At 45.7% G+C, this 27,670-nt stretch overlaps 1 protein-coding gene across 7 annotated transcripts in view; it reads right to left on the bottom strand.

Annotated features, from left to right (window-relative positions):
* Nucleotides 1-27,670, bottom strand: part of TENM2 (teneurin transmembrane protein 2) — an 892,554-nt gene that overhangs the window by 122,261 nt on the left and 742,623 nt on the right. For 6 of the 7 annotated variants that reach the window (XM_032465127.1, XM_032465131.1, XM_032465130.1 and 3 more), the window contains 3 exons: nucleotides 16,627-16,821; nucleotides 10,372-10,572; nucleotides 8,444-8,656 (listed from right to left, as the gene is read on the bottom strand). In XM_032465127.1, the coding sequence (XP_032321018.1) occupies nucleotides 8,444-8,656; nucleotides 10,372-10,572; nucleotides 16,627-16,821 (609 nt within the window). The remainder of the gene's footprint in view (nucleotides 1-8,443; nucleotides 8,657-10,371; nucleotides 10,573-16,626; nucleotides 16,822-27,670) is intronic. The other variant, XM_032465128.1, reaches the window with a different exon arrangement.

Raw genomic sequence — 27,670 nt, forward strand, 5'->3', positions numbered from 1 at the left:
GTGATGCCGCCACGACCATGGAATCAGCTCATTTGTGGCGAATTCCATGGTGAAAGCTATGGCAGAAGCTGAGCAGGCTCCCTTAGGATCTTAATCATCAAAGAAACACTGGCTGGTAGCTTTTAATTTCTTTGCAGACATTGTGCCCTATCTTTGAGGACCAAGCAGGCCTCCCCCTGATTGATCACAATGAAAATATGTTCTTAAAAACAAACACTTTCCTTAAAACTAGAGATATTTTTTTAATTAGAGGAAAGATTAAGTAAATGCATTTTCTCTTATAATTTAATCCATTCTAATTACCCTGAGAATGTTTATGATGACAGACTTAACTTTCTCCTCGCTGCTGTTTCATGAGGTTTCTTTCTTTATTACTCATGAAGGGAAAAGCTCAGACATGGTCAATGGTCAGACAGCCTCTGCGGGTCTGATGATCACGATACACAGAAATGCAAGATGGAAAGGACGGAGGAGAGCAATAATCCCCGACTTTGACTGGCAGGTTTTCAGAATGATGGTATCCTATTTCCAAAGGTAATAAAGGCAAGCACTTAAAAAAGAGCCTGTGAAATAGAGTGCTATGAAAGACGTGGGTTGGTATAAGATGGAACCCCATTAGGCAGGCAACTGGGGAGAAAATGCAAAATCTGTTTCTTAGGTGAACATCTGGGATCCCCTGTATGACTCCTGATAACCCAGGAGATGAGCCGGGGAATTGCAAAGAGTCCCCAGCTGTTACCCATGGGTCACGCTCCAAGGAGTCAAGCAAATGCAGCACGGAAGGAAGGCGGGCAGTCGTGAAGTTTATTGGGCTGAATAGGGACAGACAACCAGTGAGAGTCTTGATTCTTCAAAAGGCATGTGTGCTGCTCAAATGAGTCAAAGTCGAGCCTCCTGGGTTATTATTCTCTGATGCACAGAGCCAGGCAGATAGACCCTTGGAAACCAGAGTCATAAGGAATGAGAAGGAGTAAGAAAAAGTGAGACCAGGATGAGGTGTTCTAAGAGACACTGACCTGGCAGCATCCTCAAACGTGAGAAATGCCAGATTCCTTCCCTAAAGTACAGATTCCTACCAAAGGCCTCAAGAACATGTCTGTGGTCCCTATTTGGAGAAACACTGGCTTAAAAGAACTAAAGTCTTATTCTATTCAACAATAACAGAATTCCATAATACTTCAAAGGAAAAGTTTTTTTTTTTTCTTTTGTTTTGAACTGTCCTTATTAAAAAAAAAATCCCCAGAATTAAAAATATATTCTCATAGATCTCTTGGCTCCCCCAGGGTATGTCTGAAAGGTCTAGTTTGCAAAACTTTGGTTCACAGTAGTAAACCCCAATTTCACAATCAGGCTGTATTAACATTTCCAGATGTCTACTTCCACGTACATTTGGGCCGTTTGGTAAAACAAGCAGACTCAATGCCAGGTAAGAGAGGAAGTTTCTCTGTTAGCACCACATGCCAGCAAATTACAGAGCAAACCTCTGTTTGGGAGATGGATAGTGGGGTAGGTGTTATTTTTGACATGCTGTTAACTGCTTGATGGATTGGAGGCAGATGTGTGAGAGGGAGACTGGAGGTAGCAGAAATGCCTTAAAGAGGAGTTGGTTTAGACAACCGTCCATTGCCCTCTGTTTCACATGGGTACCAGACAACGATGATGAGGATGGGGGATGAGGATGGTGACGTTAGCTCACATTTATTGGGCTCTAACTTTGTAAGAGGCACTGAGCCCACTGCTTTACTTATAACCCAATGACGTAGGCCATATTTAGTGTTCTCATTTTACAGGTAAAGAAACTGAAGCACAAAGAGGTTAGGAAATCAGCTAGGATTTGATCTCAGGTAGACGGACACAAAACAGTGTGCTTTCAGCACTTCAGCATCATGCTCCCATCTTCCCGAATCTAACACTATCTCTCTCTTTTTTTTTTTAATGAAGAAACATAAATATAATGGATAGAGTCGAGCCTGATCATACAGGCTATGTAAGGAAGTTTCTCAAGGCCCAGAAGGATTCTCCAGGTAAACCAGACCTAAATTGGAGCTGAGATGAGCAATCAGACAGATTAACTAACAAAATCACCACCGACCACAACAATTCAACAACGTATCATCAGCTAAACCAACACTTGGCTGTATCACCCCTTTAATGTGAAGTGGAGATGACAGGAAAAAGCACCCAGAGACCCTCCCTGACCTTACAGAAGAGAGGAAGGTTGGATTGTGCTGGAGTGGACCATTCCATTTGACGCATATGATTTTGCATTAAAAGTAATAAATTTCTGGAGATAGACAGGTCCTCAGAGACCATCTCATCCAAGTGTGTTCTAAATTCAGTCAGTGACATATTGCATTTGTGATATTTGCAATATCTTCACTGTTATTTACTTAATATTTCTCTTCAAATGTACTCAAGCCTGATATCCCTACCTGCTCCTGCCACGTCCCTAAGCAATGATACTGGCATGGTCAGGAGTTTGACGAGCTAGTTAGGGCTTTTCCTAATATTTCTTTTTAAAAGCCCTATGTAAACTATTCAATAAAATGTATTTGCACACCAAGAAGAAGCATCTCCTGTCTGTGGATCACACCCTAAAAAGCAATTATGCGATCCAACCCCCTCATTGGCAGCCAGGGGAAGAAACCAAGGCCAGGAAGGTGGGGCGACTTCTCAAGGACACCCGGAATGTTTGTGGCAGCGTCAAGCCTAGAACACACATCTCCCCGTCCTCCGTCAATTTATTCTTCATGACGCCACAATGAATCAGACAGCAAGTGACAAGAAAACGCCCGCCACGCATATCTAACGGAATCCATCTCTCTAGGGCCCTCTCTGCGCCCCGCTTCCCTTTAATGTAAAGTCGTGAGTGCATACTGTGGACTCCGGCAATCACAGACGCGGAGGAAACGTGGATTCTGTTAAAGCTCAAGCGACCAGCTCCTCACTATACGCACTAAGGGAGTGCATCCCATTTTTTTTTTCAACAGCTCTTACTCTTTGATGTCTTCCTTTGAATCTGGAATCTTCCTCCCGCTCACTCTCACCCACGGGTTTCTGTTCCAAGAGTTCCAAACTGTTCTTAGTTCTTCGCTCTTGCGAAGTCTGTACCACCTCGTATCAAGTTATCCGCTTGTTGGGTCTGGCTCATCCCTGTGGGCCACACGCTAGTACGTCACGAAGGGGACAGAACAAGGAATGTTCCAACTCACTGTGTCCCCACAGAAGAAAAACACCAAGACTCCTTCCCCTCTTTCCTTTTTTGATGGGAACCCCTTTTCTGATGGGCACATTTTACTAAATCACACAGGAAGCAATACCAAAAAAAAAAAAAAAAAATTCCATTTAGACTACAGGATGGTTGAGCCATGAAGTCAGGGCGAGCTTTGGGTCTGTCTGGTCTACCTTCCCCCCCGAAAAGCCGCTCTAAAACATCGAGGCCAAGAAGGTAAACACTTCTAGCAACGAGAATCTCACTACGTGTAAGGCAGGTTTTTTGTTTTTTTTTTTCCCTTTCATCTTATTTCACTTTTTGCAGTGAGCTGAAAATGTGTTCCTCTAACTTCTACCCCCAGGTCCTCGTTCTGAGTTTGGGTGGGACACCTGGGCAGACCCGCCTGACCCAGACTCACAGAGAACTTCTGGGCATGTGGCCATTCCTGATCTTCAGTGAAAAGGCTCACATTTTGGCCAATGTGCGGGGGGGAAGGCAGCAGTGGAACATCTTTTGCATTCTGCTAAAAGCCTGTCCACCACCCTAAACAGTGAAGGGCCATGACTCCAGGTGTTCACTTCAAAACAGTTGGAGATCCCCGGATAGGTTCCAATAAGAGTTCCCGGAGAAATAGGTTAATGAACCAATCAGAGAATTAGCTGTTTCCCACAGACCTGGTGGTAAGGATGGTCCACAGTGGCTAATTTTATCTCAACCTGGTATCTCATTGTAGAGTCACGGAAGCTCACATGTTGCAGGATAATAGCTACAAGGAAAAAAAGTTCCCGTAACTTAGAATAAAACTGGAATGAGATGCAGAAGCAGCTGGACTCAGCCTGAAGTTGGTTAATTTTGACAGTCGCTTTCTTCCCAGCTTGTTCCCTGTAGCTCTGAAGCTCTCTCCCGCTTGGACCGTGACCCTGTCTCCTCCTGGCGACAATCACTTAATCAGCCCATCAGACTGTTGCATGGCTGCTTTTACCTTGGGTAAAGATTCATTTTCCTTATTAACATCACAAGAACCTAGTTCTTTCCCCAACCAATTAAAGAGGAAAAATAGAAGGGCCCCAGTGCGGCGGAAGGAAAGGAAAACTGTTCTGACTTGTGGCACGGGGGCAGGCTTCTCAGCCCCACACGGTCCTGGGAATTGAACCCTCGTGATTCTGAAATGCAGCTGGAGGTCAAGACCACACAGACAGAATAAACGGGTTGGAATAACCATTGTAGACACTGCTCACTACCCAGATCTCAGACGGTTCACCTAGACTCGGAGCCTAGTGTTGGTGGATTTATTCTGCGTGTGTGTTAGTTTGTATTATTTGGAGTGGGTGTCTAGACAGCTGATATTCAAGACATAATAGCAACAATCCTCAGTTAGCGTTTTGCTTCCCTCATAATCTCCGGCAAGAAGAACATTGGTCTCTCCCTGTATTTTGCCCAACCCTTCTGCTTGCAAAACATGTTAACATTTACTCTATTTCTTTTTAAGAGAAGCTTATCTGAGTTGACTATACTTAGTGGTGATTTCTGACCTATTCTATGGTTCCTTTATGCCCTGGTGTTAACAGCCTTTGAATGGCCTTCGGAAGTTAAATCCCCAGTATTAAGAAGGGATGGTGGGCGTGGTGGTGGGAGACAGGAACAACCGCCCATTTTAGGATTACGTTTAAAAGAATAAACCTATTCTGACCACACAATGTGCCTTCTGATTTATTCATAAAAGTAAACTGCAGCCTATTCAAATCATGCTAATATAGTTCAAAGGTACGCACGAATTGCGGGTGATCTGGATTCAATGTGTATTTCTCAGCTATGCAATTCTGCAGGTTTTAGCCATACTTTGTATTTAACTTTTTACAAAGATGTAGTCAGATCATTGCCGGGTAGAATCCAGTCTATTGGTAAGTTAGCTCTACCAGTTAATATTGAAATGTTATGCCTTATATTTAAATCTTTACCAATATGCGCTAAATTTCCAAATGTAAAGGTATCTGGTTGAAAAATTCCAGAAGTGCATTTGACCAGACATGGATGGATCCTGGTGAATCCTGATTAGGTTTTGGAAGTCTGTGCTTTTATTCTCCTCACCCCTTCCTGTACCACCCCCCACCCACCCCGCCCCACCTCTTCCTGCTTCCTTCAGTAAAATAAATGCGATACACAAGTGCAGCTGCCTATTTGCAATGACCCTAAGAAAACCGCCTCACCATGACCTTTTGAAAACAGGTCACAGACGACCCAAGTACCCCAACCCCAAGCACCCACTGCTTTGCCTCACCCCCAAATCTCCCAGTGCCTTTTTTTTTTTTTTGGCAGACTATGTGCCATTTCATTCTCATGTATTTTCTATTTTCAAAATACAGCATTTGAGGCTCTGCTGGAGAAGGAGCGAAGGAAGAGCCTTTCTCTCCTTTCTGTCAGCATCCCTGAGGAGGACGACTGATTCTGGGCTTGTAAATCGTGGCACTGACTTAAAAGGAATTGACAGGAGTATCTGCTCAAAATAAAAGACTAAAACTCCATGAAACAGCTCTGGGGGCAGAGGTTGAAAAGCAAAAGGAGCAATTATGCGTGTATAAACACCTCTAGGTTTTGAACAGCAAATCTCACCAACCAAGGCAGGCTTGGCTTTTTTTTTTTTGAGCAAAGCGCAGTGAACAGAGCGAGGAGGAGATGGCACCAATCCTACCAATAAAACCACAGAGCCCTAATTTCTCGCCAGAAAAAAAGTCTTTGGTGATAAAGATGTTTATAACTTACATAGTGCGAGCCGATGAAGGCATGACAGATCATAGTCCTGAACAACACGTTCCTGGAACGTCACTAGCTCTGCCAGGGCGTTTCACGTGGCATGCCCATCTGCACGTCCTCTGCCTCTCAGGAATTCATGGGGTGTGGAATTTGAATCAGACACTCCAGGTAGCAGAAACAGCTTTCTTGAATTCATCTCACCGCAAAGGCTAGCTAGACAGACTCATCTCCTGTGTCCTCCTGCTGGCCACATCCTTGCCACCTTCTGCTGAGACTAAAGTTGCCACCCTCCCACTGCATTTTCAAAGTGCCCAGAGACACTCCCGCTCGACAGCAACAGCTGTTTTCTCTCCCCTGACTCTAAGTGATGTCTGCGCCTCTCCATTTCTCTTGGTCCCTGACAGTCTTCACGTCACAACTGATGTCCTTCCCCTAAAGTGAATGTTGACTGACCCTCTTCTCTTTTCTCCTCTCTCTCCATCAAGACTTGCACAACTCTCCAGCTCAGGGGTTGTCGTCTGGCAGTTTTTGTACCAGACAACAAATGGATTTGTGGGCCATGTTGCAATCACTCAACGCCAAGATGCAGCGTGAAAGCTGATGATACCTCAACAGACAGGTATGGTCACCCTCGACTAGCGCTTGGTTTGATGGACACTGAAACTGGAATTTCACATAATTGTCATGGGTCAGGAAATATTTTTCTTTGTTTTTTTTTCTTTCCTCAACTCTTAAAAATTGTTATAACCATCCTTAGCTTGTAAGTCACAGGAAAGCAGGTAGCAGGCCAGATATGGCCCCCCACCCCCAGTTTTCCAGTCTCTGCTCTAATCCATCGGGGCTGCTATTCCCAGAGTAAAGCGAAGCCGTACAGGAGAGAGCCAGAGGGCGTCGCTGCGGACACTAAACCCTCGGCAGACGTGGGAAGGGAAGAGCAAAGGTGGGGGTGGGGTGAGGCTGGGCTGTGCGAAATGAGAGAAGGTGGGGTTTTCCCCTTAAGGTTATTGGCTGGCAAGAGCTCTTTTTTGGGAGGGAGGCTGGGGGCAGTGGAAGTATGAGGGTTGGGGAGAGTATTTAAATCACACTGGGCATGCAAAAATATATCAGGAAGAACACCCCTGAAGAGTGGGAGCTATTGGTAAGGATTTTAAACTGTCCTGGCTGAGCACACCCCTCCCTGGAAGGTCTTCTGAATTAACCCCCAGACTCTGCAGGGAACTGAAGATGAAAGCAGCCGCAGCGGGGAGCGGGATCTGAAGCATCATCGAGAGATCGCAGAAACAATTCACTGCCAACAGACTGTCCCGGCAGGGTCCCGGTGCTACGGTCGTGGCCTGGGTAGGCACGCTGCCCCTCGGATGCCCAATTAGACAGAAGTGGGGGAAATCTAAGGCAGAGTGCGCTTTGGCTCTGCTTGACCACCCAAATGAACAGCATGGGAAACTGAGTCCGAACTCATGAGTCAGCCCTGGAGAAGCTCCCGACCCCGTCTCTCACTCCAGGTGGCGGAACCAAAGGTAACTTTGAGGGGCCAAATCAGTAGCTTGGTTGGAGGCGTCTCTGAGAGTTTCCATGCAAGCCGGTGGATTCAGCCAACTTGGCATGACATCATCCCTAGACCTGAGTTAATCAAATAACAAGTGCAAAGCAAAAATAACGCTAAAATCCCAACCGTCCAAGAGATGTGGAAAACCAGAGGGCAATGGCTCCCATCTCCTCAATTAAAGGGATAATTGGGTCCATTCAGTCCAATATTGTCCTACCCCAAACCACAAAAAAATAACAAAAAACAAACAAAAACTAAACTGAAGAAACTTGAGAACTATTATTTCTTCTCAAATAAAAGGACTTTTAAAAAATATTCTCGGTCAAGAAGCTTACATAGAGAGGTGGCTGAGTGGGAATGAAATGGGACCAGAGGAGGTGACATTTAATGATGGTGGTGGTGATGGGGAGGGTCAGGAGCCCAAGGACGAAGCCTTGTCTTGGGGCAATAAGAAGATGCTCAAACCTGTTCCAGTGGTACCTGGTTACCCAGGAAACCTGGAAGTCCTGCCTGCATCCAACCTGGTCTAAAAGAAGTGGGTTCAATTATTGCCAATGAGTGAACCCAGTGATCTAGCCAGCTGGGAGAGTATTCTAAAAGGGGGGGGGGACTTGCAGATCACAGTCCTCTGGGGTGCTTGAAACCTCCAGGCCCTGACAATTTCCCATGCGTGTGCATTTCTCCTTCCCCAAGATCAGTAATTTGGATGGGTTTTCTTATCTGACCCCACCCCTGTCCTCCCAATCTGGAATTCTGGAAAGAAGGGAAAGCCCGTTCCAGTCAGGACCTGGCTTTTCTTTTCCCTACACCCTTGAAGATTTGGAGAGGCAGCAGGAATGTCAGAGAGCACTCGTGTCCCTGAAGGAACAGCCGGTTGCAATGCACGACCATCACTATAGAGCTACGATTTATGAAAATAAAGCAATATGTGCCTGTTTCGGTGCCTGCCGTTTGCCTACCAATGGTGCAGTGTTCACCATTCCAGCCCTCTCGGCATTCACATTTGCCATCTTTACAGGTCCCGTGCTCAATGCAGCGGGGGTGGCACGCGCGCTGGTCGCAAGCTGCGCCTGTCCAGCCCTCTTCACAGCGGCAGGCTCCCCCGATGCAGACGCCGTGAGTGCCACAGTCTACTGAGCACACTTCTGGAAGAAAAACAATGATTACGGCTCAACACCACAGCTGGCCAAACCCTCCGCTGGAGGCCAGACCACACACATGGCCCGGGTCCCTGGAGCAGGCCTGAGGCCCGGAAGGTGTGTCGTCTTGGGCGGCTGGTCTCTCCCTGGCTGGGTAACCGTTCATTGCAATGTATTTTCTAGAGCAGTGTTCTCACGGTGGGGTCCCTGGACCGGCTGTCACCATCCCCTGGGAACTACTTAGAAATGCAACTTCTTATACGTTGCTTGGTCCTCTTGAGTTAGAGGCTTGGGGAGTGGGGCTCAGAAATTTGTTTTAACAAGTCTTCCAGGTGCTCCCGATGCACTCTACAGTGTGAGAACCACTGTTCTAGGGACCGAGGCCATCCCAAGGGAAGGTCAGACAGTGGCCATGCAGTTTGGCAAAGCTACCCAGGAGGTGCCCACCTGAAACGACCCCTGTGGATCCTGTCTCCCTAGCCGGCTTGGGATGTCTTTCCCTGTCGAGTGCCTGAACTGACCAGTGGCCAGTTAGGGACCCAGCGGCTCCCTCCTCACAGTGACCGCAGACCCAGCCGTCGCCCAGATCGGCGCCCTGGTGGCAATGATGACCACTGTAATTGTGCTGCGTTACACAGCCTCTTTCTCAAAGGAGCTCAAAGTCTTTTGTGGTTGGGGAGGAGACAGACAGACAGATATGCACTCTCTGGCGTTCCAGACCTCTCACTCGAGGACAAGCACGTGCCAGACACTCATCCTTACAACAGACTGCTGAGGGGGGCGTGGCTCATCACGCCGGGGGAGGGGAAGTCAGACCAGGAGGGTCAGTGACTCACTCAAAGTCACACAGCATGTCGGTAGCACAGCTGGGCTTTGGATCTAGGGCTCCCTCCTCCCCCACTCCTCTGCTGAGCTCGGCTGGGACCACCAACATCAGAGGTGAAGCCAGAGGCGAGTGGGCTGAGAAGACACCCCAAATAGTCCATTTTAACTGATTCTTTTTTTTTTTTTCTTTCTGGAACGAAATATTCATTTCTTTCCCATTGTAGCCAAGCTTCACAGAGATTCCCTTCCTGATTGCCATGGCAATCTGACAGCTGTCTCCCTACCCAGAGGAAGGGGGCAGAATGATGGTGGCTTGCTTGGCTAGGCACTTGTCAGCGTGAACGGAACCATTCTCGGGAAGGTGGGGACTGTTTTGAACTGCTGAACCGTCCCATGTTAAGGTCACTCGGGAGGTAAGACACATACTCTTAATTTTAGGAAAATCAAGTGAACAGCACAACTTCATTCCTTCCCTGTCACTGGAGTATTACAGAGCCTTCATAACATGTTCACCCAGCACCCCGAGGGAGCCTCTATTCTGTTTTATAGGACGTTCCATTCAGTTTGCCAGGGACTGAATTGTTCCATTTTGTTTTCTGGTACCTTTGGGGAGTGTACACAAGATACCGATAATGCAAATGGAAACATCCCTCCCGGGCCTCTCATCCATTTGCGGTGATGGAACCAATGAGGCACGAGAACCTACGAAGTGTTTTTTCGCTGTTTGTTTCTCAAGGATCGCAGACTTCACGACTGAGAAGACAGTAAGAGGCACGAGGCAACTGACCAAGCCCCTCCGTCCCAACTATCAAGAGTAGATTTCCATCTGTCAGGGCTCATGGCAGAACACGGGGCATGAGTGTCGGGGAAAGCGAGGGGACGCCCTCCTGGCTTACCGACGGAGCAGTCGGGACCCATCCAGTTGGGGTCGCAGCTGCAGAGGCCTGTGTCAGGGAGGTAAGTGCCATGCCCGCTGCACTGGTCCGGGCACTGGACCCTCGCCAGCTCACAGTTGAGACCACCCCAGCCAGGGCTGCAAAGGCATTCTCCGTTCACACAGACCCCATGGCTGGAGCAGGTAGGATCCAAGCAATCAACTGAAAAAAACAAAGAGGAGACGCATCGTTTACTCATGGGACATGGACCATGAGACACCAGTTTAGAGCGGAACGGACCAGTGGTCCACCAGTTCCTATCCGCTTGCAAGACAATGGAGCAGCCCAGGTAATTCTTACACGGCACCTTGAAGAATTCCCGTAAAGAATTAAAGACTTTTTATTTGTCAAAACACCAAATCTCATGCTTCAAGAGAATGGCAGAGAAAAGAGGGGATTTCTCAAGCAGAATTAGGAGGAATCAAATACAGAGATGTGTCATCCAACCTTGGGAACCCTGTACTTAACAACGCTAGTACCTTAACTGGACCATATCAAGGCTTCTGGGGCTGGAATGTGAATGCTGGTGATGTCTTTCCATGTATAACCAAACCCGGTCACCCCTCACTCCTGGAGACAAAAGTAGAGAGGCTCATTCTAACTTCACTCATACTTGACTTCAGAAGGTAACAAAAGATTAAAAAGAAAACCAATGAAACTCATATAGGAGTCACTGTCCTAAGGAAGTTTCACATAGGCTAAGTCTAAAATCAGTTTTCATCCTTTGAGCGTATAATCTACCGGAAGATGTGAGTCAATGTGCAGGACAGATGTGGTGAAGCTGGGTGTGGAAACGATCCAAAAAGGGTCACCCTCCTACACAGAATCATGGGTGGACTGGACGTGTGAGTCTCTGGCTGTGGCACTGAGCTTCCCCCAGACAGTCAATCAGACGAATTAACGGTCAGATTCTGATCACTGTTGTTCTTGCCAGTTTCATGGTCTGACCGCTCGGCCATCTTAGCAACCAGAGTGGATTTACATCCAGTAGTAACTTGAAGATTATTATTCCAGAATCAACTCAAAGTGAGGAGAGCAGTGAGCGGCAAAGGCGGGTCCTCGAGGACAAGACTATTTGTTTGAGAATGTGACCCCAAACCTTGGACAGCCAGCCAACCTAAGGGGAGATAAACAGGGCTTTTTAGAGGAAGAACAGCTTCCTTCCGTATTCCTAGAAAACGATGCCGTGGCATTTGGAGTAGAGGGCACTGCACACCAGGGGGTTTGAATGGCAAATGGGGGTCTTGCCTAGGGCTCAGATGTTGCTTTGTGGTTCAGAGGAACAGGAAGGTCTTATCACCCTATTTGACTAAGACATACATTTACCTCTAGGGAAATCAGGTCTGCTGGCCTAGATTAAAGCCTTTACTTCTGCCATCACAGCACAGCCAAACCTCATCTTGAGCTTTCTTGGACCATGCTTGTAGCGTGATTCAGTCCCTCGTATGAATGTGCTATCTCCTGCTTCAAATTCTCAGAAGAGATTTTGTTTTCTTTCTTCTTTTGCCAACGCCAAGACTGAAACAAGATTTTTTGTCCTCTAAATAGTTCACCACGACACTGAGACGGCAGCCCCTTGGGGGTTCCAGTGTTTGGAGTGCAACGTTTTCTTTTTCTGCCTTACAGTATACAAAATAATGGTGTGCTTTAAAACTGATGGTACATTGGCTCCAAATATGACATGATTTAGGTTATCCATGCCACGACGATTCCATTCTGGGGGACATCAGACTTGAGGAATCTGGCTTTAACGGAAATCACAACATTCCATGAAGTTCCCAGAGAACATCCTTGTCTTGAGGCAAAAATAAGGATTTTCTTGTTAAGAGGTGTTTCTCAGGATCCCATTCGGATCTTCTCAGGAAGGTATTATTTGTAGAAACCAATTTAAAACCATTTGAGCCATGGGGAAACAAAAGCTGCCAATATTTTTTTTTTTTTTTAAATAGGAAATACTCTCTCAGAAAGGTACATTTCAGTGATTTGTAATTAGCTGGAGATGTTCATAGTCATGTTACTTGCTCAATCACTTTAATGTTGAATTCGTTGTCTTGGGGACTGTGAACCCTTTCTGATCTTTCAAAATTTGTTCCCTTCAGGAGAAGGGGAGCACATCCGGATGTAAAAGAACTGAAAAGTTCAAGCACATGGAAGATGTTCACTAAGAGGCTGGGCAATGCCTTTAATGTCTCATGCCTCGCACAATCAAGGGAATACAGTAGGTGCTCAATACGCGATTGCTGCAAGGGTGAATGGCAGCCTTTGCTAGAAGCATTTGTCTTTGATGAGATCAATTTCCAGTGTGAAGAAAGAGAAAAGGGTGCTAACGACGTTTTGCTTTCGGGAAGAGTGCCCTGCAATTTGGAGTCTGCAAAACACGGACTCATTCATTCAGAATCAATTTTGTCCATATTCTTCTCCTAAAAGAAGATTCCAAACCTCTGTTTTTTTTTTTTTTTTTAATTCTGTCCCCATTTTGAACGTAGCAAAATTAAAATAGACACAAAAATGCCTTGTGTGCTCAAAATGCCTCAAAAATCACTCTCCGTCTATAATTAGCCACTTAAAATGTTTGGTGAAGTGCCAACAGCTAGGAGCTTTCAAAAAATTAAAAAAACATATATATTGTAATCTTTTTCTTAAAAGGATGAAATAAAAATATACCAAAAAAAGAAAAAGAAAAAAAGAAAAAGCAAATGACACTTTTCTTCCAGATGAATTAGCTTTCTCTTCTCTATCCTGAATTATAGTATGAAGGAAGGAGAAAAATCCACTGAGATTTATTAGCCCAAGAAGGGAATATCATAAAAAGAACCATTTATTGTGTCTAGAAATATGAGATAACCCTTTCTCTGGTCAGTGAAACCAGTAAATACGCCCTTCGTGCTGTATAATTACAGGAGCTGATGGAATCACTAAATTCAGACTTCAAGGGGAGTAGCTTCACTATGAATTTTAAATTTGGTTCCAGTTTCCTAAGATGATCTTGTGGCCACGTCCTTAGAGCCTTCAGCAGGCAGGAGGGACGCGGGCATTTTACCAAGCTTTATAAATAGAAACAGTGTTATACTTAAAAGGGGGGCAGTGGCCTTTACCAGCTAAGTACCAGGTGCCTTACAACACCAGCCCCCCTGGCAGCCGAAATCATTAGAACTCATTTAGTCCCGGGCCCTCTGTAGATTTGACAAAAGAGGGTAGTGAATGCAATTTTCATCCCTCAGGATAAAAAAGGAGGTCAAGGAGTTTTACAAACAATATGTACTATAAACCCCTGAAGAACCATGAATTACATTTATGAAGTTAAATGTCATTGAAAAATGACTCAACCATGAAACTGACATGAAAACACGGCAGACTTAAACTAATATGTCAATTTCTGTCTCGTCACCTTCCGACTCCCCCAGACATCACGGAGTGCAACCTCACAAATCCGCCTTTTCATTTTCTTGTGCAAATTTGTTAATAGTACGGCAATGTTTATGCAGCAAAAAAAAAAAACGGGGGAGGATGGCCAACTATTGATTTCGTTGCCAGGGCCACTTCAGGTAAATTGTTTGAACGCTATGACTATGATGAATACCAGAAATAAAAAAGCTAAATGGAAGAAAAAGCGCTGATCCGGGCTTTCTGGCTCCATTTCCTATTTTGAAAACAGCATATGAATCATCTTGGTTCATTCTTTTTTGGGGAGCAGAAACCAATAGAGGAGATTTCATCCTGTTATAATGATCCATGTTCCTTGTTTTGCTGGCTGGTTAATTCATTCTGAACATTTACATAAGACCAGTCGGGAGAGTAAGAAAGTTGAGAAATTCCACTCCTACAGATAACAGATAACGCACGATCTTTAGCGGACAGGAAAAAAAAAAAAAAACCCAGACGGGCAACGTCACGTTCTCTCACTTTCCTCTTGCCCAGTGATGTATGTAAAAGGTCGCTTTAACCTTTCTTGTCGTATTATTGGCCTCCCCCATGTTTTCAGCGAATGCAGCTTTGCCTCCTGCAATTCATTTATCTTTAAGAACTTTTAACCTTTCAAGCAGGGTTATTAAATCAGTACTTCCTCTATCCAAACTCCCAATTTGGTTTTATGATGCAGACAGAGGGAGGCTACCTTCTGCAATAGAGGGAAAAATAGAGAGCTGAGCAAGTGATGATCTGGGGGTCAGATTCCTGGGCCCCATTCAGGGCACCACCACTGATGTACTGGGAAATCTTAGAAGAATAATGTCATATGGAAGCTGACTGCAGCCATAGTTCTAAAAACTATGAAAGGTGAAATTTAGCAACGGAAGCATCTGTATGTGTATCTAAGGATAAGCCACTGCCACCACTTCGTGGTGAGGCTGTCATGGCTGGTTATTTTGCACAGAATCCTGGAGATCCAGATGCTGATGGGATGGGGGAACAGATCCACTTGCATCTGAGAACCTCACAGCCCCTGAGGTCCATTCTTATCAGCCTGGCAGTGAGAAGCTGAGAATGAAGATGCGCATCTGGCATCCCACTGGGTCTTTCCTGGGGGGACACTGGGCGGTCATCTCCAGCTGTCTCACACGGGGTGGGTAACAGGCTTCACCTCCTTCCTGAGTTTGCTGGGTGAGTTGACACTTCTTTTCCCTTTGGGAACAAGGTGGGGGTTGGGGGGTGTGGGAGAGCTGTCTGAGCTGCAGGGGGACATTTCACTGGGTGATGGACTTAGAGGAGAGTTGCTCAGCAGGAAGGCAAAGACTGAGCCGATTCAAAGACTAGAGCGGCAGGCTGAGAGTGTTAAAGAGAGTAGGCTCTTGCCTTGCACAGGGAAGAATTCAAGAGCAAAGCACAGTAAAGGGAAAGTCAGTTTATTCAGGGAGGTACCCCATAGGCAGAGTGTAGGTGGTCTCAGAAGGCAAGAGAGAGTGCCACCATGAGGTGTGGGGGTGTTAGTTTTCATGGGCTGGGTAATTTCATATGCTAACGAGTAGGAGGATTATTCCAACTATTTTGGGGGAGGGGTGGGGATTTCCAGGAATTGGGCCCCACTTTTTAGCCTTCAAGGTCAGCCTAGGAACCGTCATGGCACCTGTGGGTGCGCCATGGGGCTCAAGGTCTCCTGGAGGTCGAGTCTTCCGCCATCTTGGTTCTAACCAGTTTGTCCTGACCTCAGTTGCTGTGTCCTTCCTTCAGTGGTTGTGCCCTGCCCCATTCCCTCCTGTCTCATGAGGAATTAGGTTTTTACCTTCCAACCAACTTGAGTTGATTCTTTATAAGGGGGAGAAGCAATAGATGAGCAAAGACAGACCATATTCTGGTCGGGCAAATACAGAGGGGAAGGCTGCCAGGCAGCTTGGCTGAATTCCATTGCTTTAGAAGTCCCAACAGCTTGGTACCAAATAACTTCTGAAAGCACTAACCAGAATAACTAAGACTAGTTAGAGCTGGCTCCTGAACATGCCCAGAGAGGGGCTCTTTCCCTGTCTTCCTCCCTCTCCTGTCACCAAGCCCGACCTCCCATCATGTTTCGTCAGACTGGACTCAGTTGGTTACATCCCTTGATTTCCCCCCACGTGTGCTGGAGGCCACCTCAAGGCAAGCTCGAGGGAGCTCTTCCGGACTCATCCAATCCCAGCCCTCTGGCTGCACACCCGCGCTCATTCTGTGTGATTGTAGGTAACTGGGATAACTTGCCTGAATGGTATCGCCAAGTGACATGGGAACTGACAGTCTCTCAAGCCTGACTGCCTTCTATTGATATTAATTTTGGCTGAAATATTTACACAGACATATATGGGTCTGAGATTAGCAGGAACAGCTTTTTAAAAAGAGCTTCGGGGAAGGGACGGGTATTCAGGATTCTTGTTTCTGGTTTCTGGATAGCGGAATTCCCAATTCAGAGGACTTGAAATTAAGCAGAAGAAAAGAGGAAGGCAGGGGGGAAGGGGAAGGAAGAAAAAGGACAAGAAGGAGCAGGAAGTGGGGGAGGAAAAACAGAGGGAAGAAGACAGGAAAACAAAGGACAAAGAGAGAAACAATTAACATAAAGAAGGGGGACACAAAACCCGCCTTCCAGAACCACTGGCAAGCCTTGTGTGCTCTACAACTTCTGAAATCCATCAAAGCTGAGGGATCTGAAGCGCAAAATGTTGACTCTTCCTTTGCAAAAAGGGGGAGTAGCCAAGGGCCAGGCCTGCAGGTGCCCCCGCCCCCACCCCGCCCAGCCCGCCTGGCAGCGCTCACCTTCCTCACAGTGCTCGCCCTTGTAGCCAGCAGAGCAGACGCAGTTCCCATCAATGCAGGAGCCGTGGCCCCCGCAGGAAGGATCGATGCACTGGTTCAAGGGCACGTCGCACTCGGCGCCTTTCCAGCCGCTGTAGCACTGGCACGTCCCCTTGGAGTACTGGCCGTTCCCGCTGCACAGGACGGGGCAGGCGGCTGCGGAGAACAGAGACAGGGCACGCGGTCACGGGGGCCGCGCCAGGCCAAGGGGGGGCAGAGCCCGCCGGGCAGCTCAGCTTTGCCGGCAGGGTTCCAGGCTGGGGACTTCGGCCATGGAGGTGCAGAGCCGTCCCCAAAGAAGCCATAACCACGACAATGGAAATGCCACTAACAACGGCAGTCACCACCCGCTGAATGCTTATCACATGCTGGGCGCGGCATAGGAGGCTTGATTGTCATGATCACCCTACGAGGTAGAGGCTCGAATCACCTCGAATCGTGAGCCCACTTTACAGGTGAGGCTCAGGTTGGTGAAGTTACTTTGCCAAAGCCACAACGCTCTCAGGTCAGGGAGCCCCACTGCAACCCAGGTTGCTGTGGCCGTAACGAAGCTACCTGAACGCAGTGTTGTCGCTGTTGCTGGTAACGGGGATCAGAATCCATTTTGCTGAATACTGTACCCTCAGGCGAGTCGGCTCCTATTCCTAATAAGTTTATCCCCTTTAAGAAGAAAGGGATGGGCCACAGTTGAGACGCTAATCTCTCTACACCTCAGTTTCCTCATGTAGACCTTGAAGAGATAAGTGTAACTAACGTGTGATGAAGTGTAAGGATAAAATCTGCCTGGCCTACAACAGGCACATGGAAAGATGCTCAGTGTTGCTAATTACCAGAGAAATGCAAATCAAAACTACAACGAGGTATCACCTCACACCAGTCAGAATGGCCATCATTCAAAAGTCCACAAACAATAAATGCTGGAGAGAGTGTGGAGAAAAGGGAGCCCTCCTACACCGCTGGTGGGAATGCAGTTTGGTGCAGCCATTATGGAAAACAGTATGAGAGTTACCATATGATCCAGCGATCCCGCTTCTGGGCATCCAACTTGGAGAAAACTCCAATTTGAAAAAAATACCTACACCCCAATGTTCATAGCAGCACTATTTACAATAGCCAAGATGTGGAAGCAACCTAAACGTCCATCCACAGATGACTGGATAAAGAAGCTGCAGTATATTTATATAGTGGAATACTACTCTGTCATAAAAAAGAATGAAATAATGTCATTTGCAGCAACATGGATGAACCTAGAGATTATCATACTAGTGAAGTTAGTTAAAGACAAATATCATATGATATCACTTATGTGTGGAATCTAAAAAATGACACAAATGAACTTATTTACAAAACAGACTCACAGACATAGAAAACAAATCTAAGGTTACCAAATGGCGGGGAGTATAAATTAGTCGTTTGGGATTAGCAGATACAAAACACTATATACAAAACAGATAAACAACAAGGTCCTGACTCTTCAGCACAGGGAACTATATTCAAGAGCTTGTAATAACCTATAATGAAAAAAAAATATTTATGTATAATTGAATCACTATGCTGTGTGGTCACCTTCAGGCTTTGGACTTTTCACTTTGGGATCCGTTTGTGAAAAACCTACATTTCCAACCAGGCTTCCAGCATGAGCCTAAAATGAGGATACAGCTGCAGGTTATGGAACTGGCATCCAGAGACCGTCAGAAATGCCCCACAGAGGTGTTTCAGAGATTCCTGGTTTACCTGCGTTTGGAATACACAGGCTCCAAGAATTCTCTAGGCACACAGGCATACACCAGAATGGTCTCCCCATCTCATGAAGTGATTACATGTCTAGTCAGCTCACTCTCTAGTAATGATTCCATCCACCTTATCCCTCCCTCCCCCACCTTTTTTGTTGTGGGGGGAGGTATTTAGGTTTATTCATTGATTTATTCTTAGAGGAGGCACTGGGGATTGAACCTAGGACCTCATGTATGCTAAGCATGAGCTCTGCCACTTGAGCTAAACCCTCCCCCTCATCCATCCCCTTTTGTTGTCATGTTTTATTTAGTTTGTATAGTAATTAATTCTTCTCCTGTGAGTGTCTAATTTCCCAAAGATACAGTAAACTAACAATGGTTATCACTGTTGATTTCCTTCCAGTGTTGCATTTATCAATGTCGGCTCGATTGGGTAAATGTTTCTGTTATGTTCCTGAAATTCCAGGATTCCCAAGTGGTAGTAGGGGTGTGAGCAAACATAAAATGGTCATTTTTGAAAGATAGGGAAAGAACAATTCGAGAGTGGACCTCATGTTGCACATACAAAGCCTTTTTCTGGGGCAGTGCTTGCTGATCGTAATTGACCATAATTGTAAACTGACCTGAAACAAAAACATCTCAACAGTTGACATGTGACTGAGGGGCTATTCCTCAAAGTGCTTTATAATAGAATAGTTGTAAAAATGACTCGGAGCACACAGCATTTCCAGTAGAATTCTTACCCTGCTGAGTCTACCAGAGAAGAAGAATGAGTTCCAAGGTGAGAACATCAAAGCTACATGTTAAATTTAGACGAACTGTCTCTAAAAGTAGGAAGCATGCCTTCTATTTTCAAGAGACTTGAGGAAAGAGATTGGAACCCAGAGTGCTCGAGATTCAAATTAGAGACTGTGCAAATATAATCCAACAATCCCATTCCTGGGCATATATTCAGAGGGAACCTTAATTCAACAAGATACATGCACGCCAATGTTCACAGCAGCACTATTTACAATAGCCAAGACATGGAAACAACCTAAATGTCCACTGACAGGTGACTGGATAAAGAAGCTGTGGTATATTTACGCAGTGGAATACTACTCAGCCATAAAAAAGAATAAAATAATGCCATTTACAGCAACATGGATGGGCCTGGAGAATGTCATTCTAAGTGAAGTAAGCCAGAAAGAGAAAAAAAAATACCATATGATATCACTTATATGTAGAATCTAAAAAAAAAAAAAGACAAACAAACTTATTTACAAAACAGAAACAGACTCACAGACATAGAAAACAAACTTATGGTTATCCGCAGGGAAAGGGGAGTGAGAAAGGATAAACTGGGAGTTCGAGATTTGGAGATATTGACTACTATACATAAAATAGATAAATGACAAGTTTATACTGTAGAGCACAGGGAACTGTATTCAATATCTTGTAGCAACTTATGGTTAAAAAGAATATGAAAACGAATAAATGTATGTTCCTATATGACTGAAGTATTGTGTTGCACACCTGAGATTGACACAATGCTGTAAACTAACTATACTTCAGTAAAAATGTATTTAAAAAAAACCCAACCCCCACCACCTTGAAAAACATAAAAAAATATGAACGAGTCTGAGAAATGATGGGCTTTCTCAAAGTATTGAGGGGGTTCTGAGGACAAAGTAAATTCGTTCCATGTCAGTGCCTCATGAGACTCATGCTAAGCTCTAGGTCAGGGATGGCAAACGAGTGGTTCATGAGCGGCTGTTCTCCCTTCCTGAACCTCCGCAGGGGTGGATCACAGCATCTTGTCCTCCTGAGCCTAGAAGGAGCCTGAAAACCTTCAATGCTGGAGCCTGGGAGCAGGTGGAGTTGGTGATCAAGAGAAAACTTGCCACTTGTGATCCAGGTAACACTGAAGAGATCTCCTGGTGGGAAGACTAGAATCAGTGTCAGTTCTTACCCCACCACCATCCTTGCACAGTGAAACGGGGAAACAGTGAGAAGCGTGGCTACCCATATCTAGCGAGGTGAGCTTCCAAAGGCTGTTTCTGTCTGACCTGAGGGTTACATAGTGACCCTGTCATGGATGGCAGTTACAACAAATCACCACCAAGGGGCTCGCATCAAACCTTCCTTCCGTCCAAAAGGTGGAAGACGGCAGAAAGTAGGAGCAAACAATTATTGTCTTTATTGATAAAATGCAGTAAGGATTATTTTCTTTATTCATATTGAAACTGTTTCTCTTCTGCCTAAACGCCAAGTGGTTAAAAAAAAAAATTGGATTGTCTAGGAGGTAAGAATGGATTTTATTTAAAATCCCAGGTGTCTGGGAAATCAAATTTAAAAAGTGACCTACTTCAATTACTCAGGGGAAAAAAAATGGAAAAGAGTCAGGTCAGAGAGTTCTCCACATTCTAAATGCAGCCTTCTTTCAATATGTTTGCTGCATGCTCCCCGGGAGTGTGGTTAAAAAATGCAAAACACTGGGATGTTCTCTGGAAAGCAGGGCAGCCAATGGGCTGGGCTGATGTCGCATTAGAAAAAAAAAAAAAAAAGGCAGAAGGCAGGTTAAAGAAGAGTGAAGCTCTCTAGTAACTCATCTGCCATGGGGTGGAGTGCAACGGCCAGATGGGCGCCCTCCAGTGGTCGGTGGGCTGACCTGCATGAAGAACTCCTTCCCTCAGGGAAACTGACTCATTCTCAGATATAACTCAACCCAGAGCATCCCAGTATGTAAGTCTCAGCCTGATCCTCATCTAAAAGGGGGACCCCCCTGCATTAATAACAGACTTTTATTATCACTAAGTCTCCATGATTTTTTTTTATGGCAGTTTATGGGAAAATCAATTCTGACTCCACCTACTGGGAAGTAGTATGGAACAGAAGTGCAAAGGACAAGGCTTTTGATGCCAGAAAGACGTAGGTTCAAATCCATCACTTCCCAGCTGTGGGATTTTGACAAGATAACTGTACTTCTCTGAGACCCACTCTCCCGGTCAAAAAACAGTCCCTCACAGTTGATGGGAACATTACATGTGATGCCATGTGCCAGGACTCATAACAGGAGCTGACACCAGGTTTGTAATTAATAGCTGTTCCCTTGTGAAATTCCAAACCGAATCTCCAAACTGATTTCAAGAGTTAATAAAATAAAAAATGCACACACACCACCACCGCCACCACCACAGAAGAGTATCAAATAACACTAATAGAAAGATACCATCTTCTTCTCTCTCTGGTCTTCTCTGGTTGTGGGTGGGAGGGGGTTATAGAATCACACGTGGGAAGTTTTATGTCCCAATCTTTTCCTCTCTCCTCTTCCCAAGGCTTGACAGGAGCAGAGCATTCATTGTACATTCAAGCTTCTATTTAAAATTAATCAGAATGTTTGTACAAAGTGACTATTCCTGTTTTACTAAATCTAGTAAATGGAAGTTCTAAGATTTGCACGGAAGAAAAATAAATTACCACTGCCACTGATGACTGGCAAGTTAACATGCTGACGACAAAAGAATGACACACTTTGGATTTGTTGTAAAGCTCATTTTAATGATCGAGCTGAAGCTTGTTTTTCCTCCCCTCAAAGTTGTCTCTGAGGGATGAAATGAATTACCAGTGTTCTTTACTCAGTGGGAAGTGACAGGACAAGCCACCGTGTCTGCTGTTTTGAGTACAACAAGTCCTGTCTACTTGGAGCTTGTAGCACAGAGACCACTGGGAGACAAGGCAGAGATGGCTGAAGAGGTCCAGACAGACAGACAGACAGACAGAGGGAAGACGCCTGCATCTTGACAAGTCACTTGTGGGCTGGGCTAGATGTGCAGAGGGAATTTCAAATAACGTGTCTTTAAAAAAAAATGATGGGAAGTCTGATTGAAATCGCTCTGGAAAAGAGCCTTGAGAACACCTGAATCTAGTACTCCAGGTAGACTGTCAAAATATTACTAACAATTGGTTGCCTCCCATCCCAGGTAGTCAATAAACACTTAGGACTAACCTAGTATGTGCTAAGAGCTGGGTCAAGTGGTAGGAAAAAGGGATGGAGAAATAAAGATGCCTCGATTTTCCCGAAGCAAGTGAGGATCTAATATTTGCATCACGGAGGTGAAGCAAACAAAATTCAGTGTCTTTGAAACCAAAGCTCGTGTCCCAGTGTCTGTTGAGACTGTGGACTGGACTAGGTGCTGAGCAGAAGTCAGGGAAGATGAGCTTCGCTTCCTGTCAGATCCCTGCAATTGGCAATCTACTTGGTAGACAACAAAGTCTGACCTCTACTGCACATGATGCTCAGGAATAAATCTGACATAGGTTAAAGATCCAAATAGATGAAAATCTACAAAAGTGTTTGAAAAAGTACTGAGGACTAATTTTAGTTTCTTAAGAGGTAGATATGTGAGAGAGACAAAATTCCAGAAACCAAGAAGGAAAAGAAGAAAGATCATATTTGATTGCTTAAATGTAAATCTTCTAGGTGACAAAGAATGCCCTAAACAAAAACTGAGGGATGTGCAACACTGGTGAAAAATATTTTTAAACATATTTTACAGAATAAAGCTTGGTATCAGAAATACACAAAGAGCTCTTACAAATAAATAGAGACAAATGAATTGACAGATGACTGGATAAAGAAGTTGTGGTATATTTATACAATGGAATACTACTTAGCCTTAAAAAAGAATAAAATATTGCCATTTGTAGCAACAAGGATGGACCTGGAGATCATCATTTTAAGTGAAGTTAGTCAAAAGGAGAAAGAAAAATACCATATGATAACATTCATATGTAGAATCCAAAAAAAAAAAAAAAAGAAAGAAAGAAAGAAGGAGGACACAAATGAACCTATTTACAAAACAGAAACAGACTCACAGACATAGTAAACAATCTTATGGCTACCAGGGGAAAGGGGGCGGGAAGGGATAAACTGGGGAGTTTGAGATTTGCAAATGTTAGCCACTATATATAAAAATAGATAAAAAACAAATTTCTTCTGTATAGCACAGGGAACTATATTCAATATCTTGTAATAACCTTTAATGAGAAAAAATATGAGAACGAATGTATGTGTGTGTATGCATGGCTGGGACACTATGCTGTACATCAGAAATGGACACATTGTAACTGACTATACTTCAATTAAAAAAAACACAAACGAATGAAAACCTGGACAAAGGACATACCAACATAAACATAAACTGCCAATAAAAATATAAAACGATTCTCAGCTCCATTAGCAATAAGCATAGATAAAGAAATGAGAAGTAATCCCTGACTTAGCAGATTGAAAAAAAAAGCATCTAAAAGATCAATAACCCCTCGTGCTGCCACGGCTGAGGGGAAATGGCTGTCACGGTGGATGGGGGCAGAAATGCAAACTCACTTTTAGGGGGACCAGGTTTCCCTAGCTGAAGAGCTCCCCGGCTCACTGTACCCAGCTGGGAAGCCTGTTGACATCGGTGCCTCAGTTTCCCCTCCCTGTTAAATGAGTAGGGCGAGAAAGGACCGGTTTTGTAGGAAGAGTGAGGAGGTTGGAAAGCAGAACTGAGACGCAATTACGAGTACAAAAGCAAAGCTCACCAGCCGTTCTGATCGCGACCATCACCTCTGACCCCGACAGCAGCCAACCTCCCTGCCTGGAGCACTGAGTCACTCTAGTTGGGAGGAAGTCCAGCAGGACCCCCGTGAAGAGAGGGAAGCAGAGGATGCTTCTGACAGTCGGGGGGCAGAGTTCCCGGCTCAGAGGACCAAAGTTCAGGCGCACCCACTTCCTCATTTCTGTTCTGTCAAACGGTACATTAATAAGCAAGAGAGTGATTCAGGGAAGAATTTCCAGAAGGACGAAAAACTCATCAGGTGTGTCAGATCTCTGACATTCAGGAGCCATGTGGGGAAAGAAGCACACGCTGACTTAAGCGCGAAAGTACGGATGCTTTAATTAATCCGGGGTGAATTTAATTGCTTTAGTTAAGTGGAAATCGGGTTAAAAATGATGCAGAGCATGCTGGGGTGTGTTAAAAACATGACATATGAGTTGGATGAATCGATAAATTAAAAGGGCACAGATGTTTTAATTAAACCCAGGGAAGTTAACGAAGATCGCAAGAGACTTTTAAGCCTGTGATTAATTCAATTCATTTAAAATACCTGTAGAGATATGGGGATGCCTCCATTTTGAGAGTTATAAAAGTTCTCAATCGATAAGTGCTTAAGCTGTTCTTAAAAAATGTCTTAAGTTTTGTGTATGTGTGAGACTGAGCAGCATTAATTACATAATGAATATTTAAATTTCTTCAGAGTACACAGGAAGCTTTTTTTGCAGCTCAAGTCCAGACCGAGGTAGCTTTTCATTCCTGTTGCGATGCAGGCAGTGAAAAGAGCTTGCCGACGATGGGTGTCCAGTTCTCCGCAAGCAGGGCAGCACCCTGAAGACATGAAGGTCTGTTTATTCCCTGCTGTCTCTCCAGCAGGGAGAATGGCACCTGGCAGTGTAGGCTTCTGAGTTAGACAGCCTGAATTCTCCACCCCCCCCCCTTTTTTTTTTACCAGCTGTGTGACTATGGACATTTTACTTTCAGCCTCAATTTCTTCATCTTTAAAATGGGACAAGAATTCTGGATTATGTAACCTATAGCGTTTTTAAGAGGATGAAATGAGATGGTGCCTGGTGTAGTAGGAAATCCACAGATGTGGTTTTTTTTCTTTTTAGGGAGGCACTGGGGATTGGACCCAGGACCTTGTGAATGCTAAGCACGCGCTCTACCACTGAGCTGTACCCAACCCCCAATATAGACAGGATATAGACACGATTATATTATCTCCATTTGTATTAGGAGAAAATTGTTTCAAGTTATCATATCGTAAAGAAACAGGAGAGAGGGAAGCCCTCTTTTCCCCATCACCTGCCCCAGCCGACCTCCTCTCTGAAGACGGGTTTATTTCCCGACAGGGAAGTGTTTTTCTAAAGCCAGAGTACTTCCCCAGCTCCGGTGGCATCACGCCTACGGCAAGTCTCCCCAGGATGAGGCGCTCTCCTTGCTAAAACGGCTCTGCAACTCATCTAGCAGTTTACAAAGGAAAAAAAAAAAAGAAAACGAAAGAAAAGTTCTTCAGTCTCAGAGGCAATCTGACTCGGGGCAGGGCTGACTGAGGTAAGCCCTGCAAAGTGACTTCTGTTTGGTAATGTACCAAGAGTCAGATGCAGCGGGCACGGCCACTCCTGGAGGCAGGGACTCGCATGCGGGCCCTGAATAAAGGGCTCTGCAGCTTCCCAACCGGGGAGCCAGGCGTTGTCCACGCCTGCTTGGCAAGCCGGGGAGAAGGGAAGGTCAGCGTGGTATTGATGCTTCTGTTCCGTCGTCTCCAGGCAGTCTGAGCAGAGTCCAAGGGCAATGTTATCTAGACTCAGACCCGAATGTGCACATGAGTCATCTGGGGATGCTGTTAGAATGAGATTCTGATTCAGAAGGTCTGGCGTGGAGCCTGAGGGTTTGGATGTTTAACAAGAGCCCCCGGCTGATGCCAGGACCCCAGACCCACTGAACCAGAAACCCTGGGGGATGCTGGCCGGCTGTGTGTTAACTGGTGGTTCTGGTGAGCAGGGTTCTAAAGCCAGACCTGGGTGAGTACCTTAACTTCTCTGAGCCTCAGTTGCCTTAGCTGTGAAATGGGGATGGTAAGGTTATATGCTGTGAAGATGAAATGAGATCATTCACGTAAAGCCCTTCCCACAGTGCCTGGCACGCACTGTGTTCAACATGCGCGGAGGTTCTTACACTTTGCCAAGTGTGGCTACTCAGCTCCTTTCTGCAAAACATGAACCAAGCGCACGACTTGAAGCCCCACCTCCCGGGTCCTTGCAGCCAAGGAATTCTGGCGTGTCTTCTTAGGTCGAGGGTGGGAGGAGGGGGAGGTGGGGTGCAGCCTCGGACTGCAGAGGGCTGTGGAAGGGCCCCTGCCTGTCTGCATCAAAGGGGACTGTAGGGGGAGCGGGAGTGGCAGAGGGAGACAGGTGTGAAAGAAAGAGGATCTGTGGGGACACCCGCGGTTGTTCCAGGAAGGACAGGTGGGACCGGAAGGACAGGAAGACGGGTCATCTTTCACTGGGAGAGGTGAGGCCAGCTGTGGAAGGGGGAGGAGCTTCTTTGCCAAGGGAGCCCTGAGGGATGCATTTCTTGGGGGGTGGGGAGGACCCCTAACACCACTGGTCAGGGTGAAGGGGCTTGTCACTCCTCTCCTGAGAGCAGACATCCTCTAAGGGGAGACAGGAAAGCAGGTCAGGAGAGTCAGACGGCTGGGCTGTCCATGGGGCTTTGACAGTGAGTGGTCACTGTCCCCCCCACCCCTCCTTTCAGGCAGGAAGACAAAGTTAGGGCCACAGGCTTCAAAGTCAGCCGGCCATGGTCTCAAAATCTAGCCCACAGTGTGACCTTGGGCAAGGAGCTTGCTTTCTCTAAGTCTCTGCTTCTCTAGTAAAACAAGGCTAACAACGATTTCAAAGCCTTGTGATGACTAATGCTGGGTAAGATTTATGGAGCATAAAATACACGCCAAGCACGGTTCTGTGTGCTGGACCCGCGTTTACTTTGTTGCGCTCACAGGGAGTACGGCTACTGCCCCCATTTTATAGATGGGAAAACAAAGGCCCAGGGAAGTTAAGTAATTTTCTAAAATGGGTACACTTCACTAGAGGAGCATGGATTCAACTGAACAAATTCAAACTCTCCGGCTTCCATTTTTCATCACTTCACTCTTCTGAGACAGTGCAGATAAACTGCAGACTAAACGCTGTTTCTCTTTGGCACATGTTTGTTCCTTCTGATTTTCATTCCTCTTCCCTCCACTCCCACTTGCTGTCTCCCTTCCTTCATTTAAGTTTACGCCTCGATGCTGGCTGCTTTATCCCTGCATGATAAATCCAACAAATCGGAACCTTGTTTTCTAGCATTCACTTTGTCTTGCACGCTTTCCAGCCATGTTTTCCTCTGTCTGATCCTTGACCTGCAAATTCAAGCCTCCGGACATTTAGAGAGCACGTACTCTTCTCCGAGTGGCAGACTAGGTGTAGGGAGGTCCAAGGACAACTGTTGGACGCTTGTGATCCAGCAGGAGAAACAGAGGTAACCACTCAACGAGCACATGGCATGGCCTGAGGGGCCACTGCCAAGGTGTCACCAAGTCCCACGTGAAGGCAGGTCTTCTTGGTGGGAGCATCAGGGAGGTGTTGGCCTGTGAGCTTGGTCCTCAAGGAGCAGCAGCACTCTCATAGGAAAGGTTGGGCTGGATGA

This window comes from Camelus ferus, chromosome 22 (genome assembly GCF_009834535.1).
Source record: "Camelus ferus isolate YT-003-E chromosome 22, BCGSAC_Cfer_1.0, whole genome shotgun sequence".
Taxonomy (NCBI): Eukaryota; Metazoa; Chordata; class Mammalia; order Artiodactyla; family Camelidae; genus Camelus; species Camelus ferus.